We start from the raw sequence: 19,735 nt of genomic DNA, 5'->3' as shown, positions 1-19,735 counted from the left end.
TGGGCTACCATTGCTTACACCATAAGAGTTTATGGATCTTTGTAACTTAAATACGTATCAAATTTAAGAAAATCCCCTTTACTATGAGTACCAAAGCAACGGAGTCCACTCTGGAGCACTACTTTAAACACCTAGACCAGAATTAATTTAGAAAAGTTTATTTCGTCAAGTGGTCCTACAGCGAATCAAACAATGGCGTACAGTGAATAAATAAACAAGAACATCAAAGTGAGTAGCTATAAAGAGGTCAAAGAGCAGGCGTGGAGCTGGTGATGTACCGTGAGGAGTGGACGAGGCTGTACTGACAAGATCCTGGCTCCTAAATAGGATAATGAACATCTAAGAACCTGTATTTTCACAAATAAATGAATCATAAAGTATTTCTTTCATTTCCTTCCTATCGCGACTCGACGAAACAAAATTTCCTCAAAAATTATTTATCACAAATAAAATTTTATTATTTCATACATGTTTTATTCTCTTACCACTATTCAAGAGCGTCAATAAAGCTATACGCTTTCAAATCCCCTAGAATTGTAGTTGAAAACCTAGAAATTCTATTCTACAGAAGATGGAGAGCGCAAATGTATGTATTTATCAGTAAGGGGGCAATGTACTATAAAATGTTAAGTCCCAAGAGATATCTACACCAGTTTCATGCTCCGTTTTCACGGTACAGCGTTCAGTTCACGTACTCGACTTGATTAGTATAGGATTAAAATTCTCACATGTGATTGACATATGAAAAATTTTATCAACTGAATTTATTTTGTCTGCCTCCGTGGCCGAACGGTTACCTTGCCGGACTGCCACGCAGAGGTCCCAGGTTCGATTCCCGGGCCGAGAGAAATAGTTGTATGGCCTACAATTATTTCTCTCGTGAGTTTGGGTGTAATTTGTGGTTGTCTATGTGTGTGTCCATGGCACCCGCGACACAGGGTTTCCCTAGTGCGGGGCTATGTTGAGTGTGTGCGTTATTTATTTATTTATTTATTATTTAATCACGTGCGATATATTTTATTACCTCAAAGATATGACATTGTACAATAACGGATTTTTAAATAAAATTAACATCTATAACGCTGTAATTAACGCATAAAGACCGAACGTCTCCGCCTCTTCGCTTTCCGCGTCTCGAACGCGCTTTGTCACCGTACAGTATTTGGTGACATAATAACCTGTCTCGATATAAAATACTTACAACTATTGGGGCTGTACAAATCTTATTTGAATTATTAGTTTTTAACAGGCAGACTTATTAAATTGGTTTTTGTTACTGATAGAACTGCATTCTCTTTCTTCTTCTTTCTAGCCGTTCTCAATCATATCGGAGTAGGCCTCCTTCAGTTTTTGTCACCTCGGTTCTGTGCCACCTATATCCAATTCAACCCCGCCGCTTTCTTTACGTCATCATTATAAGGCATCTGTGGTCTCCTTCTGGGACGTTTCTCACCCAGAGAGAGACCGCAGATATATTGGACTGACTCTATATACAAATTACTGCTTGAGCGTTTACATAAAAAAAAAATACTTTATTTATGCGCCTCACGACGGATCACAGTGTTTCAACGTGTACTTTTTGTGACGCTTTGGAACCTGTCATAAATCACAAAGAAGTATGTGAATTTGAATTTATAATTCGTTTATTTGTGGTAAAACCAGATTGTAAGAAGTTGACAGTAGCAAATTAAGTTTCAATGTGCCCGGTCAAAAACTAGGCATACAAAAATATTTAAGACATATTGTATATTTACCAGCATGAACTATGTAATAAAAATCAGAAATCTAAAGTAGGTATAACATCGAATAGCCTGGACAACAAAACTAAGTACAGAAATAGAATTCTGAAGTTGGAAGAATTAGTCCTTATTAATCATAATGATATGATTCGTTTTTTTTTTAATTCCGTGGATGAGTATGTGCAATCACTTCCAAGCGTAAGCGTTAGTCTTCATTATGTTCGTCAAACATATAAAACCACTTCCTATTATCCATAAAAACAAACAACCACCCAGTGACAAGTCAAGTAACTGTCCAATCTAAACGAGTCTCGAGTCCCTGGCGGAGTCCCAAATGTACTCGGTTGCATAACCCGCTGCTTTAAAGACAGCCAGTGTAGATACACATTAAAACATCTAGTGTTGTTTCTGTTTTACCATTTTGCTACCATCTACCACTTCGGCTTTCTACTCACTAACTGCCATCTCTGACAAATGTACATTTTAAGTCAGTAAGTGACCATTCATCAGTTATCGACGTATGTCTGAATATAACTAACTTATCGATTAAACGAGACTGACCCGAGATATAGTTTAAGACGTGAAAGTAGGGTAACACCATTCAAACTTAGCAGTGCGGCATGTAAGGGTGCACAAATTCGCATAACCTTGTTTCGCATAGTGACCACAGTCAACCCGCCCGGTTTTTAACCGGGTTTTTACCCAAAGTGCCTGGTTTTAATCCATTACTGCCCAAAATGAAGGGCCAAAAAGTAAGTTATTTCTATTAAAAAACGAATAAACTTTTCCCTCGTTAATAGCCGAAAGATTCTTGTGGTTATGATATTACAAAACACTGTATTGAACCTTGCAGTGTTTTGGTTTGACAAAATAGAATGTTGTTTTATATTTTTTTATACAACTTCTGCGTACTTGGATGACAAAAATCCGTGGTAGTAACCCGTTTAGCTCATGGAGGTAGTCTCGATCTCTGATGTTTCAAATAAAAAAAAAATATTGTAAATGTTATTTACAAAGAGCAACCCCTAGAGTTTCTTGCTTATTCTTCTCAGGGGAATCTGCCTTACGAATGAGCGGTAGAGTATAACTATTGTGACGATTTCAAGTGTAATAATGCTTACCTATGAAATGAAAAAATATGAAATAAAGATTATTTTGAATTTGAATTTGAATTTGAATTGTTAAAATTTGAGCCGCGACAAATGTTAGTAGACCTCCGCTCCTGAGACATTTGCGCGATCTCGCTAACTCAGGCGCCCCGCAACCAAACTAAAAGACTGTATTGCTGCGTACCGTGTTATGTGAAAATAATTTCTAAATTTCATTCAAAAACACATTATATCTCCAAAGTTGAAATGTCACGGTATAAATTAGGCCTAGAGAAATCATTTGAGTGCTGTTAAATCAAAACAGTGTAAGTGACTACAGAGTATTGGTTTGACACGGCATAATAACGGCTTAATGATTTATTTCAATGTGACTTTCAAGCGAATCGCTTCAATAGAAAGGCAAATCGAATAGTCTAGATCACAATAAATATTTAAACATTGTGATATTAAATTTGAACAAAACTACACACACAACTAATATTTAGGTGTGAATTGTTTTTCCCTCGATTTCGGGCATTAATGGGTTTTAACCCGATTTAAACCCGGCATTATAAAAGCGTCGGGTTTTAACCCGGGCGCTTGCCTATCTCTGCTGACGTTGCCTAAGGCGAGTCCTCTCACGTGCCTTTCATTATAGAATGAAAGCGTTCCCTCTGTGTTTAAAAAATGTCATATGAAATAGTGGACCTGTTTATTGTTGTTTATGGTTTTTTGAACAAGTGTGCCTCAAATCCAGAATTCCGCATTTCATCTCTAGCCCATAGTCATAATAGAAGTACGTACGTAAGTACCTACTGCGTTTAATAAAGGTTATTTCAATGTAGCACGAGAATTCTGCGATGAACACCTTTTATAATTGAGGCTATCAAAGCAATAGTGCAATTTTTTTTCTACAATATTACTTTAAATGATCATATACTTTTACTCTGATTCGGCTGAAAATTGGCATGTGGAGGAGTGGTGGATAAAAATTTGCGATAAAAATTTGTATTTTGAAATTTTCAAATGTGGTCGCCATACAAGCGTTTGTTGGCGGCAGAAAAAAATTACCCTGATCTCTTTAAAAATTGGCATGTCTTTTGTCATCATGTCATCTTCTATGGGTGTTTGATAACAATTTAGGGTCTAATTCTATTTTTCGCCATTTTTCCATACGGCTGCCATACTCAAGCGTTTGTTGGCGGTAGAAAAAAAATTACTCTGATCCCTTTGAAAATTGGCATGTGGGGGTCTCTATGAGAGTTTAATAATATTGCAATGAAAATTTGTTTTTCGCTACTTTTCAATATGGCTGCCATACAAACTTTTTTGGCGGTACATGAAAATTTCTTCTAACACGACTTAAAATGGCATGGCTTCAATCATAATTAAGGGTAAAAATGTTTTTTCGAAAATTACTTTTTTTTTGGAAGCTATGCCAAAGAGAAATATTTAGGGGAAAAAAATGCCAAATTACTGCCGAATTTCCTGTACCAGAACAACAATAACTCTGAGGGCAATACCCAGAATACTCAGTTGAAAACCAACTTAGAAATGTTCGTTTCTTAAATTGGCCCAAATCGGGAATCAAAACTCTTCATCAAGCACCCATAGTACAACCGCTGTGCCACCGAAGAGCATGAGCACATCCCGTAATTTGAATCTGACCACGCGCCGCAGGCCGACCCCGACCCCAGGGCTCGTACTCTATATGATCTTAGAAGAATTTCGAAGACTAGGCAACTGACTCCGTGGTTCAGTGGTTAGAGTGGTAACAAAACTAGTGGAGGTATTTCACAAAAAAATCTCAATAAATAACATTTTTAATTATTAAAAAAAAATATTGACTGAACTCTATTACACCTTCTTAAGGCAGATTTCCCTGAGAAGAATGAGCAAACACTCTAGGGGTCGCTCTTTGTATAAATATACGATTGAATACATTTATCATTTACAATGTTTACAAACATTTTAGATCTAGAATATCTGCAAAAGCTAAACGGGTCACGACCACGGAATTTTGTCACGCAAGTACGCAGAACCTTCAGTGTAAACCTCGTAAAAAGCAAATTTTGAATATCATCCGGAATCTTATTATAGAAGCGTATACATTGCTCCTTTAATGAATTTGTAACTTTGTGAAGACGACCGTCAAGAACAGCTACTTTATTTTTAAGAATGTTATGTCTGTCACTATTTTTCATAAAAAAAACTTACTATTATTCCTAACATAAATTACATTGAACACAAACATCGAACACATGGAAAAATTTTCGCCGACCCGGTGTGACTTGAATCCACGTCCATGCTGCACAGGAGCATTGCTCTATCAATCAGAGCCACGGGTCCAGTTCCAGAGTCAGCGAAATTCTCCTATGTGTTTTTGTTGTGTTGGAACAGTTGCTTCAGCTGTACCAAACATAAGTTCGGTCCTGTATGGAGTAGTGCTGTCACTTATGGGAAGGCTCTGTCACATTCAAGCTACTGCTCGTTCACTCCGCTAACCTCCCTGAGAAGAACGAGCAAGAACTCTAGGAATTGCTCTTTTCAAATAACTTTAATGCTATGGAATACACTTTGAATCTACTTTGTGTGGATTCTGGAGCTTTCCATACATCTTTATCTAACACATAGTCTTAAATTTTGTAACATGATTTTTCGATCAAAATATTTTTAATGTAGTTTTTAAACTTAGGAAACGATAAACTTAATGTATGCTCCGGAATCTTATTGTATTGTTTATCTTGGTTAAACGAAATCGTGGTATCATGAGTTTGGACTTAGCTCTAAGCTCTAATTGTTAGTTGTAGCGAAGCTGCAGAGCCTTAAACACCGCCGTAAAGTAGCCTGCTTATCGGTATTCTACAGGATATATCACGGAGAGTGTGCGATGGAATTGCATGATTTGATCCCGCCTTCCCCTTTCAAACGTTTCGCTACCACATTTATATAGCTAGCGGCTAGAGAGTGGAATTCCCTGCCTACGGACGTATTCCTGCCCGAACTCTATAACTTGGCCCTTTTCAAAACGAGAGTGAATAGGCATCATTTAGGTGCGCATGCTAAATGAAAAAGTTATCTTTCAAAGAAACTCAAAAAAGTAAGAAACCTAGAATTTGTATCAACAATATTTATTTCAAATATTGAAACAACCTGCAAGAGCTAAACGGGTTACTACCCTGGATTCATGCAAGTACGTAGAAGCTGTATGTAACCTTAGTGCATCGAGTAAATAACCAGAAATAGAGGCGAAATGTCATTTGATTTGTTTGAAAACTATTCTGCCAAATTGTTAATGTGACAACTGCGCTCTGATTGGCCAGCCCGAATTCGAAACAATTGACGGGCGAATTGTTCACTTCAAATCGACCAGTTTAGCTTGAGCTTTGCTATAATGGAAGAAAATTGAAAAAATACATATTTAATATTTAATTACCGATGAAATGTGATTCCGTTTGTTTTATAATTAGATGTTTTGCTGTTTTACCCGCACCACCGAATGGAACAGCCCCCCATAATTAGAGATATTATCTTTATTACAATAAATACAGAATATTTTTGGAATATACGGAGACGTACACACAGGTCAGTTGTTGGCGCTGTACTATTTCAGCTTTCTAATTTGTGATTTCAGCGCAAACGAGAGTTGATATTTAAAAGTGATAGATATAAGGCCCTTTTGCCTGATCCGTTGCCAGGGATGGATGGCCTTTATTTCATCTCTATTTCTGGTTATATACACGATGCCTTAGTGTAACCTCGTAAATGGCAAATTTGAACCAGAATCGTAAGCGTATACATTACCTCTTAAATTAATTTGAGCCTTTGTGAAGGCGTTGACAATCGCAGTTTATTTTTATTTCTCGTATTAACGTTCCATTTTTATTTTTTCCGACTTCAAAAAAGAATGAGGGTCTCAATTCATATTGTTTTTTGTGTGTAGGTATATTACGTGATTACTCCGAAACTGGTGAACCGATTTCGATGGTTCTTTGTTGGAAAGGGGGTACCGTGGTTCCATTATATAATAAATAAATATTCTACCTCTAAGGGTGGGAAATTAGGGGAATTAGGTTTGTTGAATTTCACCCACTTCCCGTTAACAGATTTCAATAGAACAGGACACGTGGATGTAAAGACAGCTAAAAACGGATAACATGATTTGATTTTTATTTTGTAAAACTAATATTTATTGTTAAAATTACTATCATGAAAGAAAGAAATGTTTCTGTTGTTCTTTCGTATATTCTACAGATCTTGTTTATTCTCACATTGTTTTGAATATCTGTCGTAGTGGCAATTTTCAAAGGAGGCTTATTACAGTTTTGGACATCTTTCTAGATGATGATAATATTTTTTAACTTACCTTACGTATCGTGCATCATCAACAAAGTTTCTTTGGTTTGTTTTCTTCCCCGTCCAAGAATAAACCACGCAATAAAGACCTGCAAATAAATAATATTGAATAATTATTTCGCGGCTTATTGATTTTTCAAGGTTAACTAACAATTGAATAAAGTCTTTGATAACTGGTGACGCTATATATTAAAATTTTTTGAATGAATGTCGATAGTTTAAGACTGGAGAAAGGTGAGCTCGCAAGTAAAAGGACGGGCAAAGAGACGGAGAAGGGGAAAGATATTACAGTTCACACTGTTTCACATTTCAAACAATTACTTGCAGTTGCAAATAATGTCACCACGATTTTCGGTTCACTGCTCAAAGCCTGGCGAAGGCATCGTGATCCCAACTTTTTATTACTCTTTTCTCTGCTTCCTGACTACCTTCTTTGAAATTTCGAAGTAAATAATTAGGAAGAATCTCTAGTAAATTTCTGAGGCGAGCAGACGTGTTATCTCTCATTATACTAAGTTACAAACACAACAGTTTATTATATAAGTTTAACTATGTAACGTGTTTATACACATACATCACGCACAATTCTATGGAAAAGATCATAATGTCGAAGATCTGATACGTCAAGGAATGACAAACCTCCACAAGGACACCAACAGGACTCTAAAGGCTACACTACGCGTGACAGACATGCCCCGTCGAGACACCAAGTGAGATCAACTAAGTATGTGATCCTTTCAATCACCAGGCGTTTACAATTGCGCGAGTTCCTTTATTGGGTAGACAAAACGCACCATAGCGGAAAGAGTCAAAGAACACATCGCGGCTGTTAGGAACCGTCAGCTCAATAACTTTGCAATAGCCGAGCATTTGCTGGAATCAGGATCAAAGCACTGGATTGAGCTTCATAATCCCAAGATCCTTTCTACAAAAGGTCATTGAGAACCAAATACAAAGATCTGACAATAAACACATAGAAAAATTCGCGAGGTCCACTGGTTCGTTCCGTGGCTTACTCGGCATGCCGTCTGACACGGTTTGCTAGAAGACGTCTTTTTTCTAAATATGATTTTTTTTGTTTAAAACAGGCGGATGGATGACATTAAACGCGTACGGTCCTGCATTAATCAAAAACTAAATAAACTTAGGTACTGAGTAATTTGTTTTTTATCTTAAATACAATTGTAATACAAAAAGAACAATGACAAAATCAGGTTACCTATCAGTAGTCGGAAAAGACATTTTCCAGAAATAACTTTTGACCGAACTTTCATAACCTCGAAAATAATTTTGAGAGGAAATAGTTTTTTCTTTTAAACCTAACTTAACCAAACCGTGTCTTTGCGATAAACATCCAACATATCCTGAAAGAACAACGGTTTCGTTATAATTCGGTTTTCGGTGTAATGAAAATTCGAAGAAACGCTATTTCGGAAATAAAAATTCGAGTTTGTGATACCCAAAACTATATTTAAAAAAATTCGTTAGCGTCTATATAAATTCATTAGGTTCTTCAAATTATAATAGCGGCATAAAGGTCCATCCACACATATCCGGGACGTGCCCGAGATGTGGACGGGCAGTGCTCCGTCAGGGGCTTAAAAAATATCGTTGCACATGTCCGTGTCCGGGCCGACGCCGGGACGGGCCCGCAGTTCATACAAACTAGCACGCCACGTCCACGTCCCGGGCACGGCCCTGATGTGTGTGGAGACCGCGTGCGTCTAACTGTCATGGCAAAATACGCTCTATCCATTTAGCTTTGACCCGCGGCGCGTCACGCGGTTGTTTCTTCAGGGGATTTTAAATGTTGTTGCCTGGTAAATAGAATTCATATTCGCCATTAATGTACATGAAGGCGTGTTAACAGGGCGGTAGCCGCGCGGTGGCCTCACGAAATCTTTCGCCTCGTGTAACTAGGCGCTTACTGTAGTTGTCTAGCCTATTATTGTTATCACAACAGTATTCGACAATAGAAAATAAAAGTATGTAAGTATCTATAATCCATGTCCATGTAATGTGGAATTGCTTCATTGTTCTCATTACAATAAAGTATGCTTTATTCATTGGTTCGGTCGTAAAAAAGCTTCATACATTATTTTGTAAGATTGCGATTGCGGTCCGACAACAATAAAACTATTGTGTACAACAATACATAAATTCTAATTATAATCTATGAGACTAAAAATACTGTTTTGGTATTGAAATTCTTTATTTACATGCATATCGACACTTGAAAGACAAAATGGGATAAGCGACACTTTTGGTGATATTGGAATTAGCTAATGTTTCTGATTCCAACGGTATATGTAACTCAATATGAGCCAAAAGTGTTGCTTATCTCATTTTGCCCTACAAGCGTCGATATGTACATCCTGACAAACGTGTCTGGTTTCTCTTGCATTCATAACTTTTTTTCATCGAGTATATAACCAGAAATAGAGAGGAAATGTCATTTTTGTTTGAAAACTATTCCGCCATATCATTACTGTGACAATTGCGCTCCGATTGGCCAGCCCGAGTTCGAAACAATTGACGGGTGTCGTCAACTATTTCACTTCAAATCGACCAGTTAACTTGAGCTTTGCTATAATGGACGAAAATTGCAAAATCACATATTTAATATTTAATTACCAATGAAATGTGATTCCGTTTGTCTTGTAATTAGATGTTTTGCTGTTGTTCCCACACCACCGAATAGAACAGCACGGCATTGTTAGAGATATTATCTTTATTACAATAAATACATAATAATTTTGACACTTAGACGTACACATGGGACAGTTGTTGGCCTGTCTCTAATTCAGTGCAAACGAGTGTTGATATTTATAAGTGATGTATCATTGATGAGTTACCACGAATATATGGCCCTTATTTCGTCTCTATTTCTGGTTATATACTCGATGCTTTTTTCATACAAGCCCTCTTATTCCGGGCAACTCAGTAGTTTTGGAAAGAGTGTTCAAGGTTCAGAAGAAGTGTTGTGTTAGACATATTCAAGACAAAACACCGCTGCGAATTTGTGGCCTTAGAGAAATGAGAATGCAGTAGGCTTGCCTCACAAGATTTGTGAACAAGAGAAGATAAAAGAGAAAAAGAAAGACTGTAACAAATATGAAAATGATATATAATAGGTACAGTTATTGTAAAACACTCCCTATAAAACTAAATAACACAATACTTAATCCCAAAAGGGCCTATATAACTTTATAATATTAATAATAGTCGAGGAAATGAATGTGATTTGTGATTTATAGGCCACGTCCATCCATTTCAAGAATTTCGATGGCGGATTGTGGATACTAAAAATAATGAAGGAAAACCGTAGAGGATAAAGGAAAAGGGAATTCGAAAACGATTCAAAATTTAAAAAATAAGTGGCCAGGTACCTAAGAAGTGTTTGATAAAAAGGTGGGATGACAATGAACGAGGTCACCGTCGAATGATCTGGTCATTATTTTCAAAAACAGTACTTACTTTTTACTTATCCACTTCCTTCCTAATCCTTAAAAGGCAGCTTGTTCATATTCTGAAATAAACTCAATAAAAATTATAACGATAGCATATTTAAAATAGAAGATTATATATTCAAATATAACGTTTACGCTAACTTACGAGTAACGTTCTTTATTAAAAGGACTTATGGGTCATTTCGCATAGTCAAAACAACCATTATTTGGAGTTTTCTTCGTCTCATATACATCTAAAATATAGTAAAAATATATAGTCAGAATAATAAATAATAAAGAATAATTTAAAAAATGATATTAATGAAAACTATGTCAAAAATATATAATAAAAATTTCGAAAACACTTAATTGATTCCCATAAGAATGACCAGCCAGTAATTCAAAAGGAATCAAAATACAATATAAATAATAAATAAATAAAAATTTCTTTTGAAAATAATTAACAAGTGTGAAATGTTGACGAATAAATGACAAGAACTTCTTATAGAATTAAATGTAATATTGATTTGATGTGAATAATAAAAGTCAGCCTAATTAAAGTCCCACTGTTGGGCACAGGCCTCTACTCATATATGTAGCGGAAAACTCTATCTCGGTCTGACCGCAGAGGCCATGGTTTCGAATCCGGGCTTGCACCTTTTACGTGCGTAATTTAATACACCAATAGGAGAATATCTGTACAACCATCTCGTTATTATCGCTTCCTATTCGCTACACTATAACGATATGAAGATATCTATAAGGTTAATAATGATCGAAGCGTGCGGTGTAAATGGGAATAGAAACTCTATGTTAATATACTCAATTACAAGTTCCATCTGGATGGAGTAAATCGCTAATTTCTGTTAGTAGAATAGGCTAGGTAGGGATTCATTCCTGAGTGACCTTAGACAATGTAAATGAAGTGATTTAAATTGAAGGAAGCAGTCTGATGAAGCTCACAGAACTCCAGAGTCACGGTAGGCTGCGGTATTTGTGTTGAGCCACTGCCATTTCATTTCTATGACTTTTAAAATGGCTTTGTTTCGTTTTTTATATTTAATAAATACTTCACTTTTTATTTTTAATGTTTTTAGCTCTGATTTAGTTTTATAATATGCTTATTTCAACACAATTTTGTCTGATGGTAGGTGGTGATGTGTGCCTGAACGGAGCACGCTAGAAAGTGCCTATTCACACCCCATTACGTAAGAGAGCATAAAAATATATATAAGTAATGTGAAGGTTATCAGTATGCAATAAGAAATAGGCCAATTTAGAGCCGTTGCAAACTAAGAGTGTGTTGATTCTTAAAAGAAGAAAGAAAAGTAGTTTATTTGGTAACCTTATGACAGAATGATAACAAAAAATTAAAATAACCTTAGAATAAAACAAAAAATCTTTTAGATTTACATTTAAAAGTTACTAAAATCGTCTCCACTCAGTTTATTGTAACAAGACGTGTGAAAACACCTCGTTGCTCTGGTTTTCAGTGAAGCCGAATCTAAAGGTCTTTAAAGGTCAACCACTACTTACCAGCACCCATAAAAGAAAAGCTGATGGTTCTACACAACAAATGACAAAATATCGTCATTACCACCAAGTCTTGGTTTGGCCATTTTAGCCGTAGGTACACTACCTCTCTGTGCGATCGCAATGACCTCCCGCATGGGCTGGTCGTCGTGCGCGTGCGCCGGCGGCTGCGGATCCGCGGCGCGCGCGAGGATCTGCCGCACCACGTCGCGCGGCGGCGCCCCGCGTGGCTGCGGCCGGGACGAAAGACCCAGCTGGGGAACACAGAAGAATTTAGCTACGAAGGTCATAAAAACTCAAGTAGGGAAGTACCGTCACCTTACGTATTTCTGCCGCCAAGCAGTAATGTGAGCTGCGTTCTGGTTTGGAAAGGTAAGGGTGCTGGTGAAATTACAAGCACACGGGACTTGTCAACCCTGACCCTTAGACCTTTGCGATTTTTAGAGTGGCACTGCAACTGATATTGTAAAAAAGACGACAAACATTATGGCAGTTTAGCAATATTTAATAAAGGCCGAAGCACACATTATTTAATAAGTAAACTTCTGGACAATGTTCAAGTCAGAGTTGACAATGTGTTGGTGTGGTCTCTGCCATCTGCTCTCGTGAGAAGTTTAGTTAGGACTGAGCAATCGTCATTTTTTGTCCAAAGAAAGCTGGCGTAATTTTGAATGTCTCGTAATCGTTCAAGACAATACGAATATCGCTTGTACACCTAGAGATAAAATGATCTCTAGATGTACTCTAGTTCTCTGTCCTACTACTACTGTTAAATAAGTAATACTCGACAAATTAAAGGATGCATGGTACGAATGAAGCTTCATACTTCACATTGTCTATAAATTTCGTCGAGTATTACTTATTTGACAGTAAAAATCAAAATCAAAATCATATTTATTTCATAGGTCAGCATTATTACACTTGAAATCGTCACAATGGTTAAACTCTACCGCTCATTCGTAAGGCAGATTCCCCCGAGAAGAATGAGCAAGAAACTCTAGGGGTTGCTCTTTGTAAATAACATTTACAGTATTTTTTTTTATTTGAAACATCAGAGATCGAGACTACCTCCATGAGGTAAACGGGTTACTACCACGGATTTTTGTCATCCAAGTACGCAGAAGTTGTATAATGACCTTTAGTATAAAGTTCACTATAGTTTTAAACCTCGTGAAAGGCAAATTTTGTATATCAACCGGAATCTTGTTATAGAAGCGTTTACATTGCCCCTTAAATGATTTTTTGACTTTGTGAAGACGACTATCAAGAATAACTCGTTTATTTTTATTCCTCGTATTAATGTTATGTCTGTCACTATTTTTCATAAAGAGATTACTATTCCTCTTAACATAAATTACGTTGTGACGCTAGTGTAAGAATGTTAATTTACTTAAACTTATCTCGCAAAGATACTTTGGGACCCAGATTGTAAATTGCCCTAACCGCACGTTTCTGCAGGACAAAGATTCTATTGATATCGGCGGTATTACCCCAAAGCAAAACCCCCTTATAGTAATTGTTTAGGATGTCGGACGTAGCGCGCAGACGCTGTTAGGGTCGTATTTCAGAACTCTACTCAATGCTCAAGTCGGGACTTGAGTATGATTTCAAACACTAGAAATCTTCAAGACTTGAGCGTTGAGTAAAGTTCTGGAATACGACCCTTAGTCTAGTGAGTTTGTCTTTGTAGCCAGTCCGCTGGTCATCCGTAAGATGCCAGATCATGATCATGGATGGATCACATCAATTGCCTGGTCTCAAACTTTTCTGCACTATGAGTACCAGAGGAACGGAATTCATTATGGTTGTACGAGCACGCTCTACGCTTTTTTGCATTTTAAATCATTTTTACCTGTATAATATTTAATATGCGGTGGTGTTTGTGGTGACATTCTTAATTGATTAACCATAAAATATTACAAACATTTATATAAAACAGGTCCTTGCAAAAAAAAAATCCGTAATCTACCTAGCATGCTGCGAGAGGCCATTGAAATTAAAACAACATTTAAATAGGTAAAAAGTCCTTGCATTACAACATTTTGATGGAAAATAGCACTAGAAGATAATTGTGAAGTAGGCAATTTTGAAAAAATATTCTAGCAACACAAAAATACAGTTGACGTGTAAATTGACTATAGACCGAAATATTCCTTCAAAAAAATAATTTTATTTAAACAGACAAAAGAAATAACGACTAAATAGAAATTAACCAATTTAAGTAAAATTAGTTACTTGATTTAAACATGTGACACTACTCGTATAAGTTATATGAAAAAACCTTCAAGACGAACACACGTATTTCTGCTCAACAAAACATTTCTTTTCTACACACAAACAACAACAACAAGTAGGTCATTGTCAACAGCATATTGTACCCCTACAACTGCCTCCGTGATCGAACGGTTACCAAGCTGGACTGCCCCGCAGTGGGCCTGGGTTCGATTCTCAGGCCGGGAGGAATATTTGTATAGCCTGCATTTATTTCTTTCGTGACTTTAGGGTGTAATTTGTGGTTGTTTATGTGTGTGTCCATGGCATCTGCGATGCAGGGTTGCCCTAGTGCAGGCCTATGAATTACTACTTCCACTGAGGCACAATCCAGAACGCCTAGACCAGTATTAATCCGGGACCTCCTCATTCGGCGCCCACAGTATAATATAAAAGAATTGTTTGTTTCAGTTACAGTGGACGACGACGCTCACCTTGGAGAGTATCTGTGACTTGATGTGGTTAAGGCGCTGGGGGTCCGGCTCGGGCGGGCGGAGGCCGTGCGGGCTGGTGGCTCTCGCGGGTGGCGGGAGCAGCGCCAGCAGCGCCAGCGCCGCCGCGAGCGCCGTCGCGCCAAGACGCATGGGCGCGGCTCACCGCCCGCACCAAGCGCGCCTCACCCGCCCGCATCGCGCCACCACACGCCACACATCGCAGCGCCTATAACAGACAAACGCGCCTAGTTAGTAATCAAAGTAAGACTGAGCGTCGAAGAAAGATTTTGTTGTTTTGTTATTTTTTAATATATAATAGACCCACGCTTGGCCACAACCTCACCTGATGTTAAGCGACGATGTGACCGACGATGGGACGCATTTGATTAAAAAATGCCTATTCACTCTAGCCTTGAATAGTCACATAATAAATTGTACTTTTCGGGAAATACAGATACAGACGCATCAGAAAAGAGGATGCCAAGCGCTTAGTGCGAATAGGTGGAATATCAACGACATAAGAATGGAGTGCTCCGGACCTTCTAGTCGACTGAAGGAGGAACGGTGAGGGTGGAACTAAATTGAAAAGTTCCTGCGAGTCCGAAATGTATCCGATAGAAAACCGACAAGCAGGCTCCTTTTCTGTGATGGTCGAGATTTTAAAGCTTCGACTCTACATGAGAATTGTTGTTTATAAGAATCTTTGCTTTTCGCTTCACCAAGTCCAAGGCAGCTAACTGGTAATGGACAGAGCCGTCCCAAAGGTGGCAGCAGTACGGTGGATACACGATCGTGCTTTGTACAGATTTATACAGAATTGTTCTCCAAAAGAAGTGCATAAGAATGTTAAACTATTTTCGCAAATTTAATATACTAACGATAACTCGCATGTACGTATTATTCTGAATTCATTAAAAAGCACTCTGACCTTATATCTTTAAGCTGACCTAAGCAATAATCGTAAGCAGTACAAATTAAAACTACCTTTCTTAAAAATGGAATAATATTCATCGAACAGCATAAAATGTACTCAGGATTCCAAAGCTTTTGAAAGACAACTTAAAACTTTTTTAATTGGTAAGAGTTGTTACAGCAGAACAGAATGATTTAATATGGAATAGTAATAGAAAATTATATCCGTAGGTACAATCTATATCCATTTGCATAGAGCTACGAGTTTAATAACGTTATTTTTTATTCAAATGTTTTTTTTTTGAGAAAGAGAATTCAATAATGGTAAGTTATATAGTCCTACTAAACACAATATGTATAGTATTAATTAATAGTATTGTGTAATAATTTTTGTTTTTATTTTATTTTTAAAATGCGTACAACGCTACTCTTTTTGCAAACACCCTTACAGGGTGTCACATGTACTGTGATTTTATTATTAACATCTTATTAATAGGTGACTATGCAATAAACGATTTTGAATTTGGATTAGAACTGTTTATTGAAAGTTCCCAGAAAATCTCCTAGCCGCTCACGCGATACATGCAGCCGTAGACGCATACCACACCTAGAGGTGCCGGTGATGATTTTATACCGATTTATCGGATATCGAAGCTAGAACACGTAAAAGAACTAATATTAATTGCTATTTCGGTAACTACTCTAGCAAACCATAAAGTTTTTAATGCCTGTGTCTGTCATTTAAAAGAAAAAAACAACTTCAAAAATACGTCACGACAATCGTGTGTGTTATTGTTTGGGCTGGTGATTTCGGTGTTTATTTATTGAAAACATACCGTAAGTAGCGTTTTTTAAGTTTACCCTGAATATAAATGTTTATAAACTATACTTTAAGGAGTAATTTCATGGTAAACGTTAGAACCACTCAAACGGAATATTATCATATTTATCCAAGTACACCAAAAATTACATTAGTGCTTTTTAAGTGCAGGATTTGCGGTGTATTACTGCATTTTATTTGAGATGTTTTTGTTGGTAGTACGGAGGGTATTTATTTAGCAATGCAGAATAACAATTTTTATTTATAAAAACTTGTATTTAATCTGACTGCTTTTCTAATTTGCGAAACCAAATAGCCGCCATTTTGCGGTAGGAGGAGCGCATCGCGTTAGCGGGTATACAAGTACTCGTATACAAGGTATAACGTCTACTACATTTGACGCAAATGCAATATGAAACTATAATACAGTAGCCGTAGAGCTCCTTGTGAAAGAGTTGGTCCAGTAACTGAGCTACCTGACCTATTTCTGCCGCCAAGCAGTAATGTGAGCATAACTGCGTTCCGGTTAATAGTGAAATTACAGGCACTTGGGACTTGTCAATTTATGTCTCAGGGTGACGGGCGCTGCGGCAGTGACCCTCTGGACGGCACTGGAACGTGGCGCTTATAATCACGCACACGACTTGCTCGTCCTGTCATTTTGTATTACAAATAATCTCAACTTTTTTACCGCCCTTAGATATAGAATATTTTCTTTAAATTTGAATGTGACCACTACTGAGGTACCCAGTTAGATACCTTTACAACTACCAGCCCCAGTTAGAGATATCGCTATTCATTGTATTGATATTTTGATTAAATTGATATTTAATTATTTTTATGTGAAATTACTCCACTAGTTTGTTATAATTATTAGTACAAAGATCGAATACTCAGAAAAAGGGGCTGGTAGCTGTAAAGGTATCTAACTGGGTGACAAAATATCATAGATTTCCCATAGATGACGCTACTATGCTAGAAGACGTCGGTTTGAATTTTTTTGAATGATATTATTACATAATTTATTGCTTTCTGATTTACATGATTCGATTTGCCTTTCTATTGAATCAAATACAAAAAATCGTTCGGTGGTATGAACTTGAAACGATTTTCAAACAATTTGCATCCTCAATAGTGATAATCCACAAGATTGCAAGATGGATATTATGTGGAGTTGCTTCTTATTCCTTTGAAAAAGATTTTTTACATCGAAATTTGTAATAAGTATGGAATTATACCAAATCCGTCTGTTTCTTCCCATGATTTTGGGCAGAAATGGGTTAAAACCTGGCGCTTTGGGTAAAAGCCCGGTTAAAACTATACATCTCTGGACACGTCTGTTCATAATAGTTGCAGTGTCAAACAAAGCTTTTTACTTTGAAGAGAATTTTTATTTTGCATAAACATGAGGTTAGAGAGCGATCTGTAAATTAAGCTCACGTACCTCATTTAGGGAGATTTTTAAGGAAATTGGTATATTGACCAACTGCATCATAATTTATTTACAATTGTACACTGTTTGTGCGTCTGAATAACTAATTGTATAATAAACGGAGTGCCGTACTAATATTTAATACTAGACATCAATGGAAGCTCGTGTTACCGAAGTTAAGACATTAGAGGGTTCTCGGTTCTTTTGTGGGGCAAGATATTGAAATAAAATGTTGCTTTATTTTCTCTTCACAAAACAGGCTTAAGAGTCATTAATTAGGGTTCAAACAAAATAAAATTTGACCCAACTGTTTTGTGAGAGACTGATGCCGGATATAGGTTATACGCCTTTAAATCGCAAAGATCTTAGGGTCACTCCAATTGCGCCCGCCATCTTGAGACATAAATTGACAAGTCCCATGTGCCTGTAATTTCACCAGCACCCTTGCGCTTCAAATTTGGTTCCGCCCTCACCGTTCCTCCTTCGGTCGACTAGAAGGTCCGGAGCACTCCATTCTTATGTCGTTGATATTCCACCTATTCGCACTAAGCGCTTTGCTTCCTCCTTTCTGATGCGTACGGCAAAGGAATGGAATGCTCTACCGGCATCTGTATTTCCCGAAAAGTACAATTTGGGGCTATTCAAGGCTAGAGTGAATAGGCATTTTTTAGGCAAACGCGTCCCATCGTCGGTCACATCGTCGCTTAACATCAGGTGAGATTGTGGCCAAGCGTGTGTCTATTATATATATATATATAAAAAATCGGAACACAGTAATGCTGACATTACAGTTTAGCGGCAGAAACAGGTATTCAGTATTACGAGAATAATAAGATTCAATTAGTTGTTTTCGAGCTAAGTAAATGTAAAGGTTATTTTAGTAAAGAGAGGATATTACTTTGTTAGATCATTTGCGCACTACGTCCTATTCCGATTATAAGTTCCGAATCCGAAATGTCACAGGGATCATTTTATCTCCAGGTGTACAAGCGATATTCGTATTACCTTGGATTCTAATCGGACTGAGTGCACAAGGGACATCCGAAGTGGGTCCGAGCTTTCTAGATTTGCATAGCCTCGAATTCCGAACGAATGCTAATTGGATGTAGTGCGCAAATGCGCTTTGGAACGATTGCAAGTGTAATTTGCTTACCTGCGAAATAAAGATAATTTTGATTTTCTGTGTGTAAATTTAGTTGTTTTAAAACTTCACGCATGCCAACGGTTCCAATGTTAACATGTTGACAACGCTGCGTCTAAATTTTTCGATATCGGAGCAATTGAACTGGACAATTTTAAAGAGCCGTTAGGGAATAACAGATGAGTTAACTTTCCGATCACTATGACTGATCTTCGAAGAGTTTTGACCCACTTTTGCGGCACGCTTTGGATCAAGCGATTGGAAAAGTGATGAAGGAAATTAGTTTCAATCTTTGGTTTAAAGCGTATTGAGCATTATGCTTCTTGAATCTTTACACTTTCGAATATTGGTTTTTTAAGTGTTGTTACTAACTCTAATGGATGAATCGCCTTCATCGGCTTACACGCATCTACTGCTGGATATTGCAGCCGAGTACGTCAATTCTCGGAGTGGCGAATTATTTTTCTTTTTTTTTTATTTGACTTCCATCTCACCTGATGGAATGATGATGTCGACGATTGAGCATGCACACCTAAAAAAACTATTCACTCTCGCTTTGA

At 37.3% G+C, this 19,735-nt stretch overlaps 1 protein-coding gene across 3 annotated transcripts in view; it reads right to left on the bottom strand.

The window, feature by feature from the left end:
• Positions 1-7,201: 7,201 nt before the first annotated feature.
• LOC113228968 overlaps positions 7,202-19,735 on the bottom strand; it is a 123,388-nt gene continuing 110,854 nt past the window's right edge. Inside the window, exons 2-5 of one of the 3 annotated variants that reach the window (XM_026462426.1) lie at positions 14,871-15,096; positions 12,272-12,419; positions 10,661-10,712; positions 7,202-7,272 (exon numbers count right to left, since the gene is read on the bottom strand). In XM_026462426.1, the coding sequence (XP_026318211.1) occupies positions 10,690-10,712; positions 12,272-12,419; positions 14,871-15,020 (321 nt within the window). In that variant the 5' untranslated portion in view covers positions 15,021-15,096 and the 3' untranslated portion in view covers positions 7,202-7,272; positions 10,661-10,689. Of the gene's footprint in view, positions 7,273-10,660; positions 10,713-11,755; positions 12,420-14,870; positions 15,097-19,735 lie in introns of those variants that run through there. The other 2 variants (XM_026462425.1, XM_026462423.1) reach the window with 2 other exon arrangements.

The sequence above is a fragment of the Hyposmocoma kahamanoa genome, unplaced genomic scaffold, assembly GCF_003589595.1.
Source record: "Hyposmocoma kahamanoa isolate Upper Pololo Valley unplaced genomic scaffold, ASM358959v1 263, whole genome shotgun sequence".
NCBI lineage: Eukaryota > Metazoa > Arthropoda > Insecta > Lepidoptera > Cosmopterigidae > Hyposmocoma > Hyposmocoma kahamanoa.
Note: the sequence above shows the minus strand (reverse complement) of the source record. Positions and strands in the feature narration are given on the sequence as shown.